This window comes from Myxine glutinosa, chromosome 4 (genome assembly GCF_964187855.1).
Source record: "Myxine glutinosa chromosome 4, kmMyxGlut1.1, whole genome shotgun sequence".
Taxonomy (NCBI): Eukaryota; Metazoa; Chordata; class Myxini; order Myxiniformes; family Myxinidae; genus Myxine; species Myxine glutinosa.
This window is the reverse complement of record NC_136264.1, coordinates 35,166,868-35,191,027: the sequence shown is the minus strand read 5'-3', so window position 1 is coordinate 35,191,027 and position 24,160 is coordinate 35,166,868. Positions and strand designations below refer to the sequence as shown.

Below are 24,160 nucleotides of genomic sequence, written 5' to 3'. Positions count from 1 at the left end.
CTCCGAGCGCTACAATACCTCCCCGCATCTCTGGACCGGACCGTGTTGATTCTGCCCCTGAGCCAAGGTGCACCTTGTGCTATCGACTGCCTGTCCTTCCTTGCCATCAATCCCTGTGTAAGTCAGTCTTGTCCCGTTTGTCTGTGGTCTGTCGGGGATAAGATAAGACTGTGTCTAAGTGCCCATCTTTTCTGTGCTTTACCTCTTACCGTGTAATCTACCCATTTCTGCATCACCAATTATATCCTCCTCCGGAGGTCTTGAGAACTGTACCCCTTGTGTCGTTGCATTAATCCCAGCCGTTGTGTCCTTTCCTTCATTGATTTAGCATAGCGCGATTTGGTCAACGTCGGGCGGGATCGGGTTCTAATCGGGGAGTAACTGTTCGGACGCGGTAATACCAAACCGCTCGGTAAACTAACATCTAAAACCGCGTCTGTAACAATTGGTGTCGGGAAGTGGGATTGGACCCGAAGCGCGCTTCACCCGCTCGAAATTATTAACGGCGAAATTTGATTTTGTTTTACAAAAATAAAAACCCGAATTTTGAAAGTCGCGCTATGGCGGATCAAGACGGCTGGGTTCCGGTAGAGGAGAGTGAGGCAGGGTCGATCCAGGACCAAATTGAGGGACAAGAGGAGAGCGAAGCAGTGAGGGCGGCAGGTTCGCAAAATGGCGCCTCGCACATGGCTGCGGCGGCCGCACCCGCTGCACAAGTGGGAGGGATGGCCCAAATGCAGGCCCTCATGGAGCAATTTATGGCGCAAATGCAGGCGTCCCTCAACCTGCAGAAGGACGATATGAGGGCTAATAGTGAGCAAATGAGGGCTGATAGTGAGCGATTGGGTGAGCGATTGGAGGGCCAAATGGGGGTAATGGGGAACCGGATGGATGCTCAGGGTGAGCGATTGGAGGGCCAAATGGGGGTAATGAGGGACGAAGCGAGAGGTACCGGTGAGGGATTAGACAATAGATTAGGGGAAATACAGGAGGGTTTAATGGGGGTAGAAAACAGAATGGCCGTTCAGGAGAATCAAATGGAAGGGATGAAAAAGGGGTTAGAGGGGTTAGAAAACAGTATGGAAGGCAAATTGAGGGACATGAGGGACCAAGCGGAAAGGGAAGTTAAACAAATGGGGCAGCAGATAGAGGGGGTCAGAATGGGGGTAGAAACTAAATTGGATGCTCACAGGGAGGAAATGGAGCAGATGAGGGTGGCATCTGGGCAGGAGATGCAAGTGATGGGAGAAGAGATCAGAAGAGGTGTGAGTGAGGAGGTCGGAGGAGTGCGCGAGGAGGTGAGGCACTGTAAGGAGCGCATGGAGAAGGAGGTGAGAAAGGGGACTGTAAAATTGCAAGGTGGTATAGAGGAGTTGACGCTGGGAGTAGAACAACTGACAGTGGGACAAAAGGAGTTGGGGGACCAGGTAAAGAAGAACACAGCGGTAATAGTGGGTTTAAAATCGACACAGAAGGAGATGAAAAAGGACGTAGGGGTAATTAAAAAAGAATGTCAGATGGTACGTGAGGGACTGACAACGAGGTTGGACGAGGTGACAGAGGTAATGGAGACGAAGGACCGGCAGGTGAGGACGCACATAGAAACGGTCAAGGTGGCCTTGGAGGACGAGCTTGAGGAGACACACCGGGAAATAAAAGAGGTGAAGCAGAAATTAGAAGAAGTGGAAGAAGGGGTGAGCGAAATTAAGAAGCGACGGACAGAGGATAAGAAAGAGATAAAGGAGGAAGTAAAATAATTGGTCCAAAGTCTGTGTTCGGATCGTGATGATGTGCTCATTAACCGGATGAGGGATTCGCAGGTGATGGAGGAGAAGCGAAGAGAAAGAGGACCCGGTGTAAGTGGTGACCAATATGGTCGTGCGTATGATGCGCCAGGTGATTTAATGAGCTTGGGGGTCGAGATAGACCCGGATGTTCGTGAGAGGCCAAGAGTGAGGTGGATGGCTGGTCCGGAGGGTATGGAACGAGGGTGCGAGCGAGAGGTTCCGGTGATGGGAGAGGTGCGAGGTGTGGGTGAGCAAGGTTGTGGTGGTATGGAATGGGTAGCGGGTTGCGGAAGTGTGACCCATGCATCGACACCAACAGGGGTAGTTTTTAGAGGGACAGGGGAGGCACGAGAGCCCCTTGGGGGTAATGTACTGTGGGGGCCCGGCCGGTTCGGCCCCGCGCTGACCCCGCAAGGGGCGACGCACGGGGTCCGGCAGGCGGGCCACGACTCGCATACGAGGTGGTCCCACAAGGTCCCACTCGCGCCGTATGACGGTGGGTAAGGGTGGCATCCCTGCCACCCTTCCCATGTGGGGCAAATGCGCAATAGTTTATGGGGTGTATGGCAGTGAAAACTAGCCCGGGTGGGTTAGGATATGGTGTGTAGGGATCTAGCGAAGATGACATTAGGTGACGTTAAGGTTTAGATAGTGACTGATACCTGTAGTGGGGACGCAGGTAGATTAGAGTGGATGATAATGACGAGGGAGCGCAATAGTTTAAAGGGACGACTGGGAAGCGCAAGTTTCAGAGGGGAGTCGTTAGATGAGATGATGCTGTGTGAGAACTGGACAGGTGGATGGAGCAGTGTATGAGTGAGAGTGATAGTGAGTAGTGAGTGTTGTGGATCAGCGCGAATGCGCTTGGGGAGAGAAGGGTGCAGGTGGCACCAGGTATGAGAGCACAGGTGTGCAAGTACAGGTGTGTGGAATATACGGAGCAGAGAATGACTGGTGTGGAGAGAGTTGGAGTAAGTGGTACGGAGTGGTGTGCATGGTGCGAAGGTGTGGATGGGGGAAGAGTGGACCCCTTTCACGAGTACCCGGGGCGGGTAGTGTAAGTGTTAGGTAGAGGGTATAGGTAAATTGTGGTTGGATATTGGCATTTGTGGTGCGGATGCAGAATGGTATTGTGGATGGGTGCATTGGTGTGGTGAAATTGGCTGGTCGTGTGGCCTGTTAGTATGAGTGTGAATGGTTGGGCACTCCACCACTGTTAGATGTCGGCCAGGTGAGGCCGCAGGTGGGCTCTGGGAGCCGTTAGTGTCAGTGGGTGCCTGAGGATCCCGGGTGTGGATCGGGCAGCCCGTGCCAGAGAGGGCACTGAGGGGGTGAGAGTGCGAGAGGGCCTTCCCCAGTTAGTTAGGTTAGGGTGAGGAGCAGGTGAGCTCGGTAGGCAACAACAGTGGTGGAGGTGTGCAGGTGGGCGGACCAGCTGGGAGCGTCACACGACCCAGCCACCGAAATTGTGCGGGGGCACCGAGTGATGAATCGGGGGAGTGAGACCCCAACTTGAGAAGCACCACAGTTTGGTCAATGGGAATTGGATTTTAGAACCCATAGTGTAAGTTGGCCAATGGATTGGCAGGGAAAGACCCCGGGTAATGTAAAGTTGTTAAAGTCATTTAGGAAATAGTTAGGATTGATGAACCTGTCGCACCATACGCAGCCACTTACCTGAGGTGATGATGATGACTCCACACCTGTGTTCCTTTGTTCTGTGTTGCAGGAAATGAGAATTGCTGTGTGGATTTGTGAGACGCATCACGACGTGGATGAGACATTGGGGTGATTCCATCTCTCCCTCCTTAGGAGGGACTGATGATGAATTGGTGATGGCAAATTTGGATGTTGAGTTGGAGATGGCAAATTTTGATGAGAGTTGGAAATGGCAAATTTGATTGGTTAGGAGGGAGAGAAGACGAATTTGGTTTATGGGAGGAACGGGGAAGACAGTAGGGACGTTTGTTGATGTGTAAAGTAGATGTTTATGGGTAGTGTTGTGTTTTGTGGATACAGTAAGGGGTAAGGGAGGGGCAATGTAGGTTACCTGGTGGGGGGGGGGGGCGTACGGTAGGAACGTACCTGTCTCACCTGGTTCCCATGTGCCCCTAGTGTGCATTACCTAATATTGCGTGCACTTTTGCGCCCTTACCACCTTACTCACTTGTCTTTTTTTTGTCTCCCACCTCCGAGGATCTGGCTTTGGGGCAGAGAGAGAGGAGAGAGAGGTGCTGGCTCCGCAGTTGTGGGCCTGTACTTTTGCTGCTTGCTGCCTGGATCGATACACCATATGGACCGCAATTTTTGTGGCCGCCCACCATGGACCGCAGTTCTTTTGCGGCCAAGCACCACCCGTTGATGGACCTCTGGGTCAACGTGGCACCTATGCCATACAGGTGAACCACTTTTAGTTGGCCCCCTGACGGCCACAATTCAGAAAGGGACGCGGTTGGCGCCTTTCTTTATTTCTAAAGAAGCCAGAAGGCCAAGAGAAGGCAAGACCAGCGGCAGAACATCGGCCGGCTGCGACACCACCGGTGACTATGAACACTTTATTGGTGCACCGGATGGTGCTGACTGTGTGTATGGGGTGGTGCTTTTGGTGCTTGGATGGGGTGCTCTGCACATTATTAAAGGCCATAAGGCCACAGGGCACTCGTGGGTTGGTGTATCGATGCTGGCATGCGTGCTCTCTCTCTATGCATAACATCTGCATGTGTTCCTCAAAGAACAGGTCCTGGATCGTAGTGTAAATATCAGTGTAGTCTTGTATAAATGATGCTCCCTACCGGCTGTATGTTTAGTTTGAGGATTCTTTCCGCGATTCGGTTATCCTGTGGGTGTGTTTCTGTGAGGAGAAGGGTGCAACGTCGCAGGGGGACATATTTACTCATTTGTGAACATCTGTAAAACTGTCGCACTCAGGGTTGAGTTAATAGTAGAGGGAACTTCATCTGAGTGCCACACTAAAGTAAGTAAAAATTTATCGGGTCGGGACGCCCCGAGGTAGAGAAGGGTGCAATGTTGCGGATATGAGATTGGCCTCCATCCATATCCGCTTGTAAATATTCCCCTATTTCCCCAATACTTCCCAACTATCCCCAATCCCCCATTCCCTAGTCCCATTTTCTGTAAACAACACTCTGTAGACCCGACCTCCCCCTATTTCCCCCATTAAATGTCGCATCCAGGTCCACCGCATCTCACGTAGACAACTATAGGACATCTTGCTAGTTATTCTTAGTCTATGTCAGTTAAGGACTCGTTTCCATTAATTCTGACTCTTCGTTGCACCAGAATGTGATTGTATGGCACCGTTAGAAAGTTTAGGACCTCCCAATACCTCCCCGCAGCTCTTCCTCATGGTACAACAACAACAACAACAACAGCGGTGGCGGCGCGGGGAGTGTGCGTCCTCACTCCGGCTTGGTTAGCCGCCATTGAACATGTGCTCCGACGGGGTTACCACGCAGGGGCTCGCTGTCAGCTCCTCGTCAAGGGCGGAGCTCGGTAACCCCCCGCACCCAATAGAAGCGGCGGACCGATTCCATCTGGGGCGGAGCTAACGAGCCGAGGGCGTGTCACTCCCCGCTGAGCATGCGCAGAAAGAGGGAGGTGACGTCAGATGCGCCCTCAGCTTGGAGAGAGAAGACGCCACCTCCGAGCGCTGAAATACCTCCCCGCATCTCTGGACCGGACCGTGTTGATTCTGCCCCTGAGCCAAGGTGCACCTTGTGCTATCGACTGCCTGTCCTTCCCTGCCATCAATCCCCGTGTAAGTCAGTCTTGTCCCGTTTGTCTGTGGTCTATCAGGGATAAGATAAGACTGTGTCTAAGTGCCCATCTTTTCTGTGCTTTACCTCTTACCGTGTAATCTACCCGTTTCTGCATCACCAATTATATCCTCCTCCGGAGGTCTTGAGAACAGTACCCCTTGTGTCGTTGCATTAATCCCAGCCGTTGTGTCCTTTCCTTCATTGATTTAGCATAGCGCGATTTGGTCAACGTCGGGCGGGATCGGTTTCTAATCGGGGAGTAACTGTTCGGACGCGGTAATACCAAACCGCTCGGTAAACTAACATCTAAAACCGCGTCTGTAACAATATATTACATATGTACATATGTACATACTGTACATACATACATACATGCAGTGATTAGAGGTCTTTATTGAAATGTTGCCAGTGAGAGTGATTTTTCATGTTAATACAGCCAAAGTCATCAAATAAGAGGCAGAAGCAGTGCTTGTTACCATTGCTTGGCAACCAGATCCAGAGCTCCATTGTCTGCCTGGAGTGAGCAGACAGAGGCTGCACCGGCCGACCCTTATTCGCGGATATTTTTGTTTACGGATTCGCTTAATCAATCATCTATTTTCCCTTTTTTTATACATATAAGCTTGTGTTGAGGTAAATTACAGAAACCCATGTGATGTGTGCTCCTATCTTGACTCTTGGTCTGTAGAGGATATGGTGTTCACTTTCTGTCCTTCCTCAACCTTGTCCTCCCCTCACATGTTATAAACTTGTTATCCCATGACTTACAATCCAAATCTTAAAGTATAGAACATGACACTTTGTTTCATGAAAAGAAGGATAATGAGAATGTGATGATATATGGTCATGAAAAGTTTGAAGCACCCGAGGCGTACAACTGGGACTTATCATAAGATCTCATTTAATGTGACCTTTCTTTCTGATGATAACTGTCTCGTAAATTCCTTTCGGCTCCTACTCTGCAATATCGATGTGTGAGTTAGCCGATGTCTTGCTGTAATTCTGTCAAATATATTCAGCCCAAGGCTGATGGTTATCTTTTAACATTCTTCCTATCTCACTTTTACTCATCAATTATCAACAAGATCAACTTGAGCTTGGCACATATGAGTTCCTCCCTGAGCTGTGAGTAATGGGCCTTGTTGACTTCCCTGCATGCATTCGAGCTTGGGCCTTGCAGAGTTGACAAACGAATTCGTTTTGGGGTTTTCATCAAATGCACGTGCTATGGAATGAGCATCAGTAGGTTCCATGTAATGCTGCATTTTTTCCAGTTTACATCTATTTGAGTGACATATTGCTCGAGTGGTCATCTTCCCTCCACAGCAGTCCGCCTCTGTGACATTTCCTGCTGCGATTCCTTTGATGAATAGATCATGAGAATTAGGAATAACTTATTGTGACGAATATTTTATTTTTGTTTTCCTTTTGCCGGGAGAAATAGATTGAGGGTGTGTGATTATGATCACCATTGTGACCTTTGTGTTATGTGTTCATGTCAACGTATTTTCAGTGTAATTTTCTGAAATAAACATGTTCGTTTTGAAATAATCAACCAATCCAAGACGTGCCATTGTTTGAGGTTCAGTATTGAATCCACATGATGAAGCCACAGGAAAAATACAATAGATACTGCCAGGAGTCCCGCATTCATGGTTTGGTGTTGCCATTGTGATTGTTCTAGATAAAGAATAGTCCTAATAGCCAGGATTATTAATCTACACACTAAACCTGCCTTAAAAATGGATGTTGATCATGGCACTAGCATAAAGGCCTATTTTTCAAATTGCAGTGAGGACATTTAGCCTCCTGACTATCTACGTATTAATTATCTACTTGTGAAGGGGGAGAGGAGAAATTAAGAAGAGGAAATTTGAGGAAAGAAATGGATGGAGGGGAAATAGAGGAGAACAGGTGGTGGTGGTAGTTTGTATGCAGCCTGTGGCTGCTCGGCTGCACCAATTTCGAGGGGCATGGCAATGCCGCCGATGCAATGCCCCCAATTACCAGCCAGTAGGCTGGTACTCATTTTTCCGACCTCGGAAGGACGACAGGCTGAGTTAACCCACCTGGTGTTAATTCAACGCCATGACAGGGGCTCCAAGTCAGAACGCTAATATCTCAAGCCAGCCACCTTAGCCATTAATTAAGCATTAATTAATTAAACCAGGTGATAATAAGAATGACCGCACTGTGGACACAACCTGCGACAAAATCCGGTAACGTGAATTTAAAACACTCTTAGAAGATGAACAGCACGATGGGGAAGCACATTTAACACGCTATTAAAATATTAACTCAACACATCTCACCCATGACAGCCTCCACCACGGTTATCTCAGAATAAGCTGATTCATCACATGATCATGGATTGTTTAACCCCAATATGCATCCGTTCAAAAATTATGTAACGCTTTTTCTAGAGAGCCGTGTACATTGTGTAATGATGGGCTTGACTATAAACCTTATTCATTTACATTCAATATTGTTTACCGCTCCTTTCCTATTCTCCAGGCGTTGCATGACGTCATCACCTGGCACCAAAGGGGGCTTGGCGATGACGCGTGCTGAAAGGGAGTTATCGGTTTTCACTCCGGTTTCTCTTGTTTGTTTGTTTGTTTGTCCGGGCGATATCTCAGCTATCCTTTAAGCTAGGAAGTTAAAATTATGGCATAATAGTGAGCAAGTGCTTTGGCAAAAACAGTATTTTTTGTTTTTTGATTAATCAATTAATTGATTAATTACATAATTGTTATCGGTTTATTAAGTACTTATTTATTTCCTTTCTCATCTGGGCAATATCTCAGGCACCTTTTGAGTTAGGAAGCTGATATTTGAACATGCCAATGACCAAGCGATTTGGCTATAAACGGTATTTTTGATTTATTGATCAATCAATTAATCGATTTATTATTTAATTAATGACTTGTTTAATTAATTTTTTTAAAGTTACAGATTTGGATGAAACGGTGGTCGTTTAGATATTCTATTCATCAATTGATCAATCAATTGATGATTTTACGATTATTATTTATTTATTTTTGGTATTAATCACTTATTTATTTTCTTTGTCATCTGGACAATATCTCAGGCACCTTTTGAGCTAGGAAGCTGATATTCAGAAACGACAGTGACCAAGTGATGTTATAAAGGATATTTTTGATTTATTGATTAATCAATTAATCGATTTATTATTTATTGATTACTCAATTATTTTTGGGGTTTTTTTCTGGTAATGACTTATTTAATTAATTTTCAAAAAGTTACAGCTTCAGATGAAACACTGGTGGTCGAGATATGTATGCTATTAGCCAATTGATTAAAAAATTATTTTACAATTATTATTTATTGATTTTAATTACGCAATTAATCAATCGGTTATTGTACACCTTTCCCTCCCAATACCGACTCTATGTGCTGCACAGCGGTATCGCCGGGTGCCTATGCACTGGAGGATATTTATTTATTTGGTATGGGGGCAGTGTACTTTGAATGTATCTGTACTTGTTGATTACATTTTTCAGGGTACCTCATCGTGATTAGCACTCGAGCCAAAAAAAGCCAATAGAAATCTGACACAACAAACGCCGTCACTGTATAATCAGCAGAGGCCTACAGGCCTGATGTCTTGGGCCCACCAGAAAACCAAGATGGTGGCCATATTATTTCATCTGGGTGTCGTAGCCATGGTTGGTGGAGTGATGAGACAAATGTAGGTAGGGTCCGACAGCTGTCCAACCAATATGTGCACATTTCAAAAATCGACACCCAACAAGAACCACAACAACAACAACAACAACAACCATGCAGAACTCTTGTAAAACTGACATCGCAGGTAAACAGAGAGAAGTAAGGGAAAATGTGATTGAGAATAGATTGAGGAGTGGGCAGGTGGAGAGGGTATTTTTGAGAATGAAGATTTCACCAGTACCATATATTTACATTTTAAAAAATTTGGCACTTGCTTACTGGTAGGCCTACCCACCACAGCAATGGAGTCTGATTGCGACTTAATGAGTTGTAGGATTTGACTAGTTCATTCCAGGGAAGAGCTTCAATTGTATGACCATGCATTCTGACCCTTCCGGGTTATAATGTGTGTTTGATTGACCATGTGCTTCAGCCTTCGGGTTGGGACATGTGTGTATGCTTGTGGAACCGTCTTGTTGGACTGTTTGCCTTGGTCGTGTGGTCAAGGTGCACGTCCCAAGGTGTTGAAATATTAGTTTTTACCTTTAAAAAAATAAATCACCTTAAAAAGATGCATTCTGGCCCTTTAGGTCTTTGTTGTGACCATGTACTTTCAGGCCTCAGTCACACTGGATCGTACGATTTCTGGATCGTGCGATTGATGGCAATCTGGCCGAGGTACGACCAATCGTCAATGTTTGCTACGCTCTCCATTTGCGATCGCAAACTGCGATTGCTCTTATGACTTATGGTAGGTCATCGTACGATTGGTGGTACGCGTGGTTGTGCGATCACCAACGATTGGAGAAGATCGATCGCAAGATCAATCGTATGTAATTGTGCGAATAGTGGTGGCGATCAATCGTAAGGTCGTGCAACCAGTCGGGACAGGTCGTGACTGGTCGCACTACCGATCGTGAGGTTGAACGACAGGTGGCGCCACCAATCGTCAGGTGGCAGGACCAGTAGCATGACCAATCTTGCGACTACTTGACCCGCGATCATGCACGACTGGTGGTGCGTCCACGCGCGACTGGTGGTACGACCATGTAAGATCTGTCTGCGACCTCTTACGATTTGGAATCGCAGGTCAGAAGTTTTGAACATGACCATCGACCTTGCTGCGACTGATTTTGCTCTGGCGATCACCCACGACCTGTGCGACCAGTCGCGCGCTCTTTCTACGATTTGCCCGCGATTCACAAAATTTTCGGTCGCAGCTAGGTCGTAACCTGGTCGCAGGCCCGGTGTGACTGGGGCTTCAGCCTTCGGGTTGAGGTGTATGTGTATGCTAATTGGACAGTTTTGTTGGGCTATGTTCTTTGGCGGTGGGGTGAAGGTGTGTGTCACAGGCTGTTTAAATGTTTTGATTTTCAACCTATTTTGTATTAAAAGGCCTCACTCACAAAGTGATGGTCAACAAGCTTGAAAGACGTGTCTATGGATGTTCCCTCTGTGGGGTGGACTGGTCTATAAAATTTAGAATTAAATTCCCTACCTGATATGTTGGTACAATCCAAAAAATCTGTAGTACAATCCAAATGAGAAGTAAGGGAGCTGTAGCTCTGCTAAGCTCATACCTAATAGGCAGTGCCAATGCAACTGTTTCGGCAGAAGAGTCTTTTTAAAATGTAAATTGTTCCAGGCTACCCCAATAAATGTTTTGTGTACCATAGACAGGTTAATGTGTGGCAGGCATTTCCTGTTGGTCAGTATGAATGCAGCAATACCTGGTGTGGCACTTGCTTCCTGGTACCCACTACAGTAATGTGGTCTAATATACAGTGCCTTCAGAAAGTATTCACACCCCTTGACTTTTTCACATTTTGTTGTGTTCCAGTCCGAATTTAAAATTGATTAAATTGAGATTTTTTTGTCATTGACATACACATAATACCCCATAATATCAAAGTGGAATTTTTTTTAGGATACTTTCCAAAATAATTAAAAATGTAAAGCTAAAATATCGAGTCAATAAGTATACAACCCCTTTGCTATGACACTCCAAATTTAGCTCAGGTGCATCAAATTGTCTTTGATCATCCTTGAGATGTCTCCACAACATGATTGGAGTCCACATGCGGCCACTTAAATTAATTGGACATGATTTAGAAAGAAACACACCTTTCTATACAAGGCCCCACAGTTGACAGTGCATGTCAGAGCAGAAACTCTACCTTGAAATCCAAGGAACTGTCCATAGAACTCCGAGATATAATTGTGAGGAGGCATAGACCTGGAGAAGAGTATAAAACAATTTATAGAGTGTTGAAAGTTCCCAAGAGCACAGTGAGCTCCAGCATTAGGAAATGGAAAGAATATGGAACGACCCAGACTTTTCCGAGAGATGGCCGGCCAACCAAACTGAGAAACTGCGCAAGAAGGACCTTGGTCAGGAAGGTGACCAATAACCCAATGACAACTGACAGAACTGCAAAGTTCGTTGGCGGAGATGGGAGAACCTGCCTTAAGGACAACAGTCTCTGCAGCACTTCACAAATCTCGGCTTTCTGAGAGAGTGGCCAGACGGAAGCCACTCCTGAGAAAAAGGCACATGACAGCACACCTGGAGTTTTAAAGACTCCGTGTATGAGGTAAAATAGTCTGTGGTCTCATGAGACAAAAATTAAACTCTTTGGCCTGAATGCAAAGCGTTATGTCTGTAGAAATCGAGCTCACCACCCATCTATCACCATCCCTACAGTGAAGTATGGTGGTGTCGGCATCATTCCATGGGGATGCTTTCGCTCTTACACGAGCCTCGATCTTGTATACAAAAAAATAATATGCTTTTCAGCACCAGGGACTGGGAAACTTTTAAGGACAGAGGGAACAATGATTGGAGCCAAATAGAGGCAAATCCTTGGGGAGAACTTTCTTCAGAGTGCAAAAGACAAAAGACTGCCGCAAAGATTTACAATCTAACAGGACAATGATCCCAAACATACGGCTAAAGCAAAACTGGAATTGACTTTATAATAAGAACATGAAAGTCCGTGAGTGGCCCAGCCAAAGCCCAGACTTGAATCCCATTGATAACCTGTGGAAAGACTTGAAGATTGCTGTTCACCGACGCTCTCAAACCAACTTGATAGAGAAAATCTACAAGGAAGAATTGGAGAAATTCCCAAAATCCAGATGTGCAAAGCTGACATAGACATACCCAAGAAGATTCGAAGCTGGAATCGCTGCCAAAGGTGCTTCCACGTAGTATTGACAGGGGGTTGAATACTTATGCAAATGAGATATTTCTGTATTTCATTTTAAAGTACTGTGTAAAGATTTCTAAAAAAGGATTCCACTTTGACATAATGGGGTATTATGTGTAGATCAGTGACAAAAAAATATGAATTTAAATCCATTTACATAAACACAATCCCCCCCCCCCCACCCCCCACACACACATATATATATATATATATATATATATATATATATATATATATATATATATATATATATATATATATATATATATATATATATATATATCCTTGGCATCCTGAGTGAGAGTCAGCTTTTTACAATGCAAGCCCTTGTGTGACACTCCAATGGAAAATACTTTAAGGTGAATCTAATTCTCTCAGTAATTGAATGTAGAACCAGAATGCTCAGCAGAAGGAATTCTGATCCTGAGCCTTCGCTTGCCATCCATATGATTGAGTTATTCAAAAATGGAAAACAATATAAGCAAATGTTAATGAAAATGGCATTACATGATGCGCTAAATAATCACAGGCCATTAACAACTATAAAAGGATACCACATTGCTAGGCGCATTACTTCACTGATTGTGAATTCAGATGAATCATGTGGTGTTATACTCGTACATCACTAGGTGTAGTATGTGAAGTGCAATTTTGCTTAATTTTTAACAGTTACCAAAGGTACGTACAGTCACGTGAAAAAGTAAGTAGACCCCATGTAAAGTTTTGACTTTTTCAACATATTTCAACATACAGCTATTTGATCTTCATTTCAACAATATTGATAGATAAAGGTGATATAATATAACAAATATCATGAAACATTTACATTTTGTAGTCCATTGTATAATTTAAATAAACATAAATGCAAATTTCGCATGTGGAAAAAGTAAGTACACCCCTACATTTATCACTACTTCAAATACAGGGTGTCTCAAACAAATTACATGGAACCCATGTCACTGCTAATAATTCTGCCAATATTAATGTTCTTGTTGTTTTTTTTTCAGATTTGAAGAGAGGAGACCATAACAACTAATAATTATCAATCAAAATGCCTTGGACAAAGGAGGAAAAAATATTTTGCGACACTACTTATTTGGAGACGAAATCATTCAAAACGGTGCAAGCAAAATTCCGCAGGAAGTTCAACTTCAACAACTATCCCCAGAAAAACCTAATTTCAAGCCACTGGATCAGTAAACAACCTCAACAAGAAGGCAGAAACACCCAGTTCTGGCTGGAAGCTGACTGCAAGATCTCCTGACAATGTGAATGCGGTGAGACATTCTGTCGGAAAGAGCCAGAAAAAGTCCATCCGAAGACGTAGCCAAGAGCTGGATCTTTCACGTGCGTCAGTGCAAAGAATCTTGATCAAGGATCTTCAGCTGTACCCATTCAAGATCCAGATCAAGCATAAACTCACACCAGCTGACATGGCAAAACGTGTTGTGATGTGCCGGTGGTTCGAGAACAAGATCGAAGAGGATCCTGACTTTCTTGATGATGTTTGGTTCAGCGACAAAGCACACTTCTTGCTCTGTGGGCATGTCAATAGCAAGAACAATGTGTTCTGGGGCACACAAGCCCCAGACGAGGTACTTCAGAGGTCCTTGCACTCTGTGAAATGCACGGCCTGGGTGGCCATCTCAAAACATGGCATAATCGGACCGTTTTGGTTTGAAGACGCAGACGAGGAGGCAGTCACTGTCACAAAGGAGCGTTACATTGTGGTGCTCAACGGGTTCTGGAGGGGACTTGGGAGACGTCGTGGCATGAATCGAGATGTGCAATGGTTCCAACAAGATGGGCCAACTCCACATACAGCCAACATCACGATGGAGTGGCTGGACCACCGATTCCCTGATCGGCTGATCAGCAGGCGCCGCGAACCCGAGTGGTCTCCGCATTCACTCGATCTGAACCCCCCAGATTTTTATCTCTGGGGGTTCTTGAAGGACACGTGTATGAGAATCGTCCTCAATCCATTTCTGAACTGAAAGTGGCCATCACCCAGAAGATTCGTGCCATCAGGAAGGAAGAGTGTGTCAGGGTGATTGACAACTTCGCTTGTCGGCTTCAAGTGTGTCTGAGGCGCAAAGGCGGTCATTTGGAACATGTGCTCTAATAAATGTATCCTTTGAGCTAGAGACCTCAAATCTTCAGTTTTTTTTATTGTTATCAGCTTTATTTGATATCAGTTTTATTGATATCAGCTTCCAGGAAATGTAATCTTTTTTGGAGTTTCTTGTCTGAGTATTAAATTATTATCATGTTAATGCGTTCCATCTATTTTGAGACACCCTGTACCTAAAATTAGAATCTGGTGCACCAGCTCAGGTGCAAATGATGAGAACATCGTTAGAGAGGATCTTGGAGGAACCTGTCTTATTTAAACCTCAGACATTTAGTTTGGTTTGCTCTTTGTTGTTGAAGTGTGCGGCGTCACCATGCCTAGATCAAAATAGCTCTCTGAGGCCTTCAGAAAGAAGGTTATAGATGCCTACGAGTCTGGGAAGGGATTTAAAAATATCTCCAAACAATTTGAAATCAATCATTCAACTGTCCGGAAGATCATCTACAAGTGGAGAAGATGCCAAACAACTGCCAACTTGTTCAGGCCAGGCCGCCCCAGCAAGTTCAGCCCGAGAGCAGACCGCAAGATGCTGAAGGAAGTCTCGAAGAACCCCAGAATGTCATCATGGGACCTACAGGTAGCTCTTGAGACTGTTGATGTCAAAGTGCACGAGTCTACCATTAGAAAGAGGCTGCACAAATTTGATCTATATGGGAGGTGTGCCAGGAGGAAACCTTTGCTGTCCAGAAAGAACATCAGGGCAAGACTAAAGTTTGCCAATGAACACCGAGGCAAAGACCAGCACTTCTGGAACAATGTGCTCTGGACAGATGAGTCAAAGGTAGAGCTATTTGGCCGCAATACCAGAAGACATGTTTGGCGAAAACCAAAGACAGCATTTCACCACAAGAACCTGATACCAACTGTAAAGCATGGTGGTGGAAATATTATGGTTTGGGGCAGCTTTGCTGCATCAGGGCCTGGGCAGCTCACCATCATGGAATCCACTATGAATTCTTCATTGTACCAGAGGGTGCTTGAGGATAATGTGAGGCGATCTGTCGGATGTTGAAGCTCAACCGAAGGTGGACCTTGCAACATGACAATGACCCTAAACATACCAGTAAATCCACCAAGGAATGGCTGAAAAGAAAGAAATGGAGGGTTCTGGAATGGCCAAGTCAAAGCCCGGATCTAAATCCCATCGAGATGTTGTGGGGGGATTTGAAACGAGCTGTGCATGCAAGAAACCCCTCAAACATCGCACAGCTGAAAGAATTCTGCATGTAGGAGTGGGCAAAAATTTCTTCCAGTCGATGTCAGAGACTGGTAGACAGTTATAAGAAACGCCTACTTGAGGTTGTTTCTGCGAAAGGGGGCAATACCACCTATTAGAGCCAAGGGTGTACTTACTTTTTCCACATGCAAAATTTCCATTTATGTCTATTTAAATTATACAATGGACTACAAAATGTACATGTTTCATGATATTTGTTATATTATATCACCTTTATCTATCAATATTGTTGAAATGAAGATCAAATAGCTGTATGTTGAAATATGTTAAAAAAGTCAAAACTTTACATGGGGTGTACTTACTTTTTCACGTGACTATATATTAGCAGAGGGCAAGGACATTGGGTGGCAGTGTACAAATTAACTGAGTATATATGATATACCTGGGATTCCATATCATAAAGTGAATATTAAGATAGGAATGCCAAACAGGCTCAATCCCATTTCAGAACACGGCTAACCAGAAACATCCAAATGATTTCATAACAGGCAGGTAGTAGGAGTGTGTCCAATGCTTTTGTCCCTCAAGGAGAAGGTTGACATAACAATGTCCTTTGAAACAGCCTCTCACAATGCAAGGCTATAAAAAAAACTTGCAACTTTTTTTTTTTTTTTGACGTGTTCATTTGACTTTCACTCTGGGCTCGCAGTGTTGCATTTTATGTGAACTCACCTGCTGCCTCACCTGGGTTTGAATCTCGACAGCCACAAAATGTCACCCTAGTGTTTCACAAGCAGGACGAGATATCAATGTGCGCCATCCTTCGGAAATATGTTGAACCACAGGACCCATGTGCAGCATTGTTGTTTATGCATGTTAAAGATGCTCGTGAATGTATCAGCATTGGTTGTTGGTTTGGTGTTTGTTGGTGGATGTTTATGTCTTTTGTAGGCGAGATTTGGCCAGCACCCTGAAAAAAATTACATATTCTTGCATCTTCAGTCGAAAAATTGAAAATTTATGCTTCACCAGCTGGTCCATAAGATACGTGGAACACAACGTTTCATGGCCGACCTCACAAGAAGGTGAAAATAATTGGGGCCATTAAATAAATAATAGTAGTCATTGTCCCTCTCAGAAATGTCCCTATTGCCACCAATGATGTCTCCCTGAAGATGGTTGACACGTTTCCATACCTTGGCAGTGTCATAGTTTCTGATGGCACCACCAGTGCCGAAATTACGCATTGGATTCAGGCTGCAAGTTCAGCCCTTGGGCATCTCAAGGTTCAGGTGTTTGACAACCAGAACCTTACTGTTGCTACTGAGGTCACTGCTTACAAGGCCGTTGTCCTTCCATCATTCCTTTATAGTTACTAGTGAGGTACCTGTGCTACGCACGGGTGGGAGGCCAGAAGCAAAAAGACAATGCAGAAACGGCGAATGCTAAAGCATGAAACCAATAAATTCCACATTCCTGTAGCACCTTCAGTCACACGTCAGACATGGACAGCAAGTTCGTGAAGGACTTCCATGAAAAACGTAGCCGTCGGCAAACAAACGGGTAAGTTTGTTCCATACCCAGTCAATGGCGAATCTGCATATGGCGATCCGCGAATTCACGTTTAGAAAGTAGAAACCGTCACGGCATTTCGTCATTCACTTGAACTCGATATCTCTTTTTTCATTCCAAACAGCATAACTCCAATCACAAATACACATTAATATAATAAACTTTTAACAACATTCGTGACATAAACAAATATTTAAATCCTGATGTGAAGTTCCGTACGGTTGGTTGAATACAATTACGAATTCAAAATCGTAATTGTATTCACTCAATTCCAATCATCAATTGATACTTTAACAAAATGATTAACACGATTAACGTTTAACGATTTAACATTACGATTGAATTGAATGATGGTTGTATTTCGATATTATGAAACCCACGCATTGCCGTCATCTGTCCACTTCCGGATTCGCTGCAGGTTCATAATTGTCATCAGAATCTAAACAGTATTTGTAGAATTTCAATAAAAGCCACATCACTGATCATATCTGAAAATATGATTCCATCGTGTTTGGAAAAACTGGAAAATTGGAAAACTTGGAAAAATTGGAAAAAACAATATAGCCTATTTTACTCCCAGGGGTCCCAGGAATACCGACCCAAAATATCGTTGTGATCGGTTGAGCCGTTTTTGCGGTACCTTCGAACGGACAGACGGACATTTGGTGAATTAAAGTAAGATGAGACTTTGATGTCCTTACAGAGGCACTGCAGCTTGAACAGTTCCAGCAGCAAAAACTGAGGACTAACTTGTGGATGAAGCTGCAGGACCATATCAGCAACGTTGATATCCTGAACCTGTCAGGCTGTTTCAGGAATGACTCCATTATAGTGATTGCCCAACTGAGGTGGACCAGACATGTAATGCGCATGTTGGAGGACAGATTACCCGAAACAAGTTATTTTTGCGAGCTGTGTGACGGACAAAGGCAAGCAAGACCAGTACAAGAGATACATGGCTACCCTCAAGAACCATCTTATAAAGTACAAGCTCATCAGCACCATATGGGAACAGATGGCCAAGATCGCAGGACCTGGTGTGCTTCTTATAAAAGTGGGGTCCATAGCTTTGAAGCGGACCACTTTCGTCAATACAAAGAGCGGTGGAAAGTTTGGCGCCAATACCGCAGCAACCCCTACAATCGAGGACCGGCTGGGAGTGCGAGGATTGTGGTCGGAGATATCTCAAGTGGGCTTATTCCACCACCTTAGGGCACAAAAAAGGTGTTCCACCCCTCTCCAGGGCTTTACTAACTAGCATCATCTTGCCTTCCCCGACACATATGACAGAGATGATTGGCGTCACCGTTGTCTTGATGGGCAGATAGTAGTAGTAATCTGACTGGCACTGTAAAACCTTTTCAAGTTTGGCATAATTTCTGAAATAACTACTCGTTCTTTGAGGGAGAATAAGACAAAATCTACCGAGTCATTTCGAATTTCATCGACTCTCAAGTTACAGCCAATCAAGACAATAATGATGTGCCCTTTCTGTAATTTTTTCCATGTGGACATTACAACAAGGCACAAAACTGTGAGCTAACCGGTGAAGTGAACAAAGAGCATTTTATTCAAACATAAACATATAGTATGCACCTAAATCAGTGTACACATCAGCAAAGCATCGAGTAAATAAAATAATAGCTGCAAAACATTCAACGACTGGTAAATTAAAGCTCCCTCATTAATCACAATTTTCTATATCCTCCCTCAAGGACATTATAGCTCGACCCAAAGTTTACCAGTAAATGATGCACAAAAATTAAAGTACAAGTGTGCCATCCCTCGGATGGACATTAATTTGGGTTTGCCATCTGCCAGCATTCGTTGGTGGAGTCGTGAAAGATACCAGGGTGTGCTATGCGAAGAGTCGATGAGTTATCACCGGCAAACTGAACAAATTACAAAACAAGAATGACGACACTGTGGTCACAACCTGTGACAAAATCCTGTAACGGGCCGATTGGGAAACATATTGAATGCAATAATAAAAACATTAACTCGACACCTCTCACCCATGTCACCCTCTCCACGGTTATATCAGAATGAGCTGCTTTGTCACATGGTCGCGGATTTGTTAACCCTATATTGGGCTGTTCAAAAATTACGTAATGCTATTTTTTATGGAGGTGCACACTGTGCGTGGTGACGGGCTTGATTAAACCTCCTAATCATTTTTATTCAACACATGATTAGTCTGGTGTTGGCTTAGCGGTTCGGGTGCCGGCTTGGGATCCTAGGATCCTGGGTTTGAATCCCGGTCAATCGTTGAAATAACACCAGGGGGGTTGACTCAGCCTGTCATCCTTCCGAGGTCGGCAAATTGAGTACCAGCTCACTGGTAATTCCCTGTGTGTCGCAAGAGGCGACTAACAGGGTTGGTGGCAGGAAGGGCATCTGGCCATAAAACATTGCTTCAAAAAGGGGACCACGGTACTCGAAAAAGGCCAACCCCTGCTCTGCGGGGGAAAATGGCCTCTAAAGGTGGTTCTTCTTCTTTCTTTCTACATGATTACATTTTTTGGGGTCCCTCATCATGAGTAACAGTCGACCCAAATAAAGCCAATGGAAATCTGACGCAACAAACCCGGGCAGTATATAATCAGCAGAGGCCTACAGGCTTGTTGTTCTAGGCCTACCAGAAAAAAACAAGAAGGTGACCATATTATTTTGTCTGGGTGCCATGGTGGATGGAGACAAGTGACAAATGTGGGTGGGGTCCGGTAGCTGCCCGACCAATTGGTGCACGTTTCAAAAATCGTCCCTCAGCAATAATCCCAACAACACCAACTGCAGCAGCAACCATGCGGAGCTCTTGTACACCTGTGACACGTCGCAGGTAAAAACTGCTTGGACTGCAGGTAGCAAATAGTCTGGCCTTCTTTCTTGGAGGTTACTTGAAACAAGGTTACACTGCTTGCGATCTTCGAGTGTGGTTGTTGTCTGGGCCGCAGCTTCTGCACTATAACCTAATTCACTCAGTTGTTCATACATTTGATGTGAATGGCCTTCTTCTGATACGAAAGAGAACCGAGACAAACACTTGCATGACCTTAGCCTTGGAAATGGGACGGAAAATAAGGATTTAATTTTTTATTTTTCACACGACACAACACTGCTAGAAGTTGATTAGGTTTGGCTTAAGAAAAATTAGCATTTTGTTTATCCGATCTGAGATTTTCTCACTTTCCTCACACTGCTGGGCTGGCAGGCTATCTTAGAAGTCAGTGCACTCACCTTTGAGCTGTCTCGCCTAGGTTTGAATCTCGAGCCAGCTATAAACCATCACTCCGGTGCTTCCCATGTGGAGCGATTCATCAGTGTGCACCGTCTGTTGGATGGATGTTCAGCCAAAGGAGCGGTCTGACAGCTCAAGTTGCTGGTGAATGTTAAAGATGCGACAATCTCTTTTGCAAAGAGTTGGCTAGTTTTTGTAAGCACCTTGACCCAATTTTTTTTTTTTTTTTTTTGGTATACATAGTCGAGGCTCGTGTAAAAGCTAGTATTAGTACACTGAGCGGATCAGGATGCAACAGTACAAAAGTAACAGGAAACACCCACAGCAGAGTTGAAGGCCAAGATAGAGGCAGACTTGGAGAAACAATGGGTGTGGGGAGGAATGCGGGGCAGGAGAGCTTGCATGGTATGGATAAGATGGATAGAGAAGGAAACTCTCAGGAGGAAAAACTGGAAATTTGGAAGAAGGGATTGGTTGGGGAGGAGAGGAGGGGGTTATCGAGGGTAGAAAAAGATCATGGTTTTGGATTGAGACCATCTGAGGTGGTGATGAACAACTATCTTGAAGACCTGGAGGGAAAGATGAGATTGAAGAGAACGTGGAAGTTGGTTCCACAGGCAGGTAAAAAAGAAGACAAATGAGTGGAAGTGAGCAGTGATCTTGGATTTAGGTAGTTTCACCAGAAGGGGGGTTGATGATGGACCGTGTTGTTAGCCCTGCAGAAACGCTGGAAGGAGAGGGGGTGGGGGTTAACCACGTTAACCAACCCCTAAGTTCCAATTAAGCCCCAACCCAAACCCACCTCCTTCCAAATATCTAGTTCTCCCTTCCTGAGAGTTTCCTTCTGTGTCCTTGTCTACCCAATGTGGTGGCCCTACCACCCTTCATTCCTCTCCACACCCACTGCTTGTCCAGGTCTCCTTCGATTTTGTCCTTCAACTGTGCTGTTGGTGTTTCCCCTCCGTCTCCAAAGTCCCTTTTGTTCCTGATGCATTCAGTGTTCCAGCTCTTCCACGAGCCTTGATTGAGACTGTACAAAAAAAGAACAAAATGCTATTTTAAAAAAAAGAAGATATGTGGTCTTCTGGTTGATGCCGAAAAGCAGGAACATGTTGCCATGATGGATGTTTCAATCTCTGTACTTGCACGCTTACCCCTTGGGTTCATTGTGTTTAGACAGACCGACTGTATTTCCCTTGTGTTGTGAGTTCATGATCCCCAACCTCCACCTGCAAATTCACACTTTGATGTAAACATATTAATAGTAGCCTTATTGTCTATATAGTTTAATTAAATAAATGCAACTCGAGAACAAAAACAATCAAACAGTGATCTTTCACACAATGACTTAATAGCACATGAAATTGTTTAAAGCTGAAAAGTGGGAGATGTACAGGCCGCGAATTCAAACATACCACAATTTCACTTCAAATCAAACTCATAAACAAACTTTCATCTGCATTCATTTTTTTGTTGACACTGGGGCAATTCAACAAAACCAGGTATTTATCCCTTGCAGTCGTTTTTTGTGTTTTCATTTTAAACACTTTCTACACCAACCCTGGCCAAGAGGAAAAACTGGCATATTGTCTATAATAGGGAAACCCAAAACACAAGGTAAGAAATTTAACAACATTAATAACAGCGGGAACCCGGACAGAAATCTTATGCTGTTGTCAGACGGAGGCAGAAAAATAGCACAACGTCTTCGGGAAAGTAGTATCTGTCCGAAAAACAAATGTGGTGCATTTAATAAGAGTCAATGTGGGAAGAGCAGATCAGTCAAGTCAAACAGCTCTCTCGGTCCCGCTCAGCTGGTTGGCAGGTTCATGGGGAATTCAGGGCACCCGGTGATGTGTATGGAGCGTCGTTGGGCTTGTGATGAGAAAAGTAAAATGGCAGCCATTTTGAGATGAAATTCCTTCTTGGCGTTTGCTCAAAAATTAAGCCGTTGTGAAGGTGCAGGTGGTTCTAAAAAACAAGGGATATCTTCACAACCGATATTTGTCCATGACTTTTATTTGTCGGTACCTTCTCCCTCGTCTGCTCTGCCTGACTCGATGTGTCTGTATGACGTTCCATGTGGTCATCTGTTTGTTACCGTGTAACCTGCAGCACACACACAAAAATCCTTGAATATGAACCATATGTGGCTGTGCACACATACACACATATACAGTCACGTGAAAAAGTAAGTACACCCCATGTAAAGTTTTGACTTTTTAAACATATTTCAACATACGGTACAGCTATTTGATCTTCATTTCAACAATATTGAGAGATAAAGGTGATATAATATAACAAATATCATGAAACATTTACATTTTGTAGTCCATTGTATAATTTAAATAAACATAAATGCAAATTTCGCATGTGGAAAAAGTAAGTACACCCCTACATTTATCACGAATTCAAATACCTAAAATTAGAATCAGATGCACCAGCTAAGGTGCAAATGATTAGAAGGATGAAAGATTAGAGAGGATCTTGGAGGAACCTGTCTTATTTAAACCTCAGACATTTAGTTTGGTTTGCTCTTTGTTATTAAAGTGTGCGGCGTCACCATGCCGAGATCAAAAGAGCTCTCTGAGGCCTTCAGAAAGAAGGTTATAGATGCCTACGATTCTGGGAAGGGATTTAAAAAGATCTCCAAACAATTTGAAATCAATCATTCGACTGTCCGTAAGATCATCTACAAGTGGAGAAGATTCCAAACAACTGCCAACTTGTTCAGGCCAGGCCTCCCCATCAAGTTCAGCCCGAGAGCAGACCAAAAGATGCTGAAAGAAGTCTCTAAGAACCCCAGAATGTCATCACGGGACCTACAGGTAGCTCTTGCCACTGTTTATGTCAAAGTGCACGAGTCTACCATAAGAAAGAGGCTGCACAAATTTGATCTACATGGGAGGTGTGCCAGGAGGAAACCTTTGCTGTCCAGAAAGAACACCAGGTCAAGACTAAAGTTTGCCAATGAACACCGAGGCAAAGACCAGCACTTCTGGAACAATGTGCTCTGGACAGATGAGTCAAAGGTAGAGCTATTTGGCCACAGTACCAGAAGTCATGTTTGGCGAAAACCAAAGTCAGCATTTGACCACAAGAACCTGATACCAACTGTAAAGCATGGTGGTGGAAATATGATGGTTTGGGGCAGCTTTGCTGCATCAGGGCCTGGGCAGCTCACCATCCTAGAATCCACTATGAATTCTTCATTGTACCAGAGGGTGCTTGAGGATAATGTGAGGCCATCTGTCGGAAAGTTGAAGCTCAACCGAAGGTGGACCTTGCAACATGACAATGACCCTAAACATACCAGTAAATCCACCAAGGAATGGCTGAAGAGAAAGAAATGAAGGTTTCTGGAATGGCCAAGTCAAAGCCCGGATCTAAATCCCATCGAGATGTTGTGGGGGGATTTGAAACGAGCTGTGCATGCAAGAACCCCCTCAAACATCGCACAGCTGAAATAATTCTGCATGGAGGAGTGGGCAAACATTTCTCCCATTCGATGTCAGAGACTGGTAGACAGTTATAAGAAACGCCTACTTGAGGTTGTTTCTGCTAAAAGGGGCAA

General features: G+C 44.4%; 1 protein-coding gene and 1 long non-coding RNA gene across 5 annotated transcripts in view; one reads left to right on the top strand and one right to left on the bottom strand.

Annotated features, from left to right (window-relative positions):
- The window catches only part of LOC144891698 (uncharacterized), a 192,721-nt gene that overhangs the window by 109,592 nt on the left and 58,969 nt on the right, over positions 1–24,160 (top strand). The gene's annotated exons all lie outside the window — the stretch shown is intronic.
- The window catches only part of LOC137426069 (chemokine-like protein TAFA-2), a 686,347-nt gene continuing 684,031 nt past the window's right edge, over positions 21,845–24,160 (bottom strand). For all 4 annotated transcript variants that reach the window (XM_078775636.1, XM_078775635.1, XM_078775634.1 and 1 more), the window contains one exon: positions 21,845–22,695. In XM_078775636.1, the coding sequence (XP_078631762.1) occupies positions 22,684–22,695 (12 nt within the window). In that variant the 3' untranslated portion in view covers positions 21,845–22,683. The remainder of the gene's footprint in view (positions 22,696–24,160) is intronic.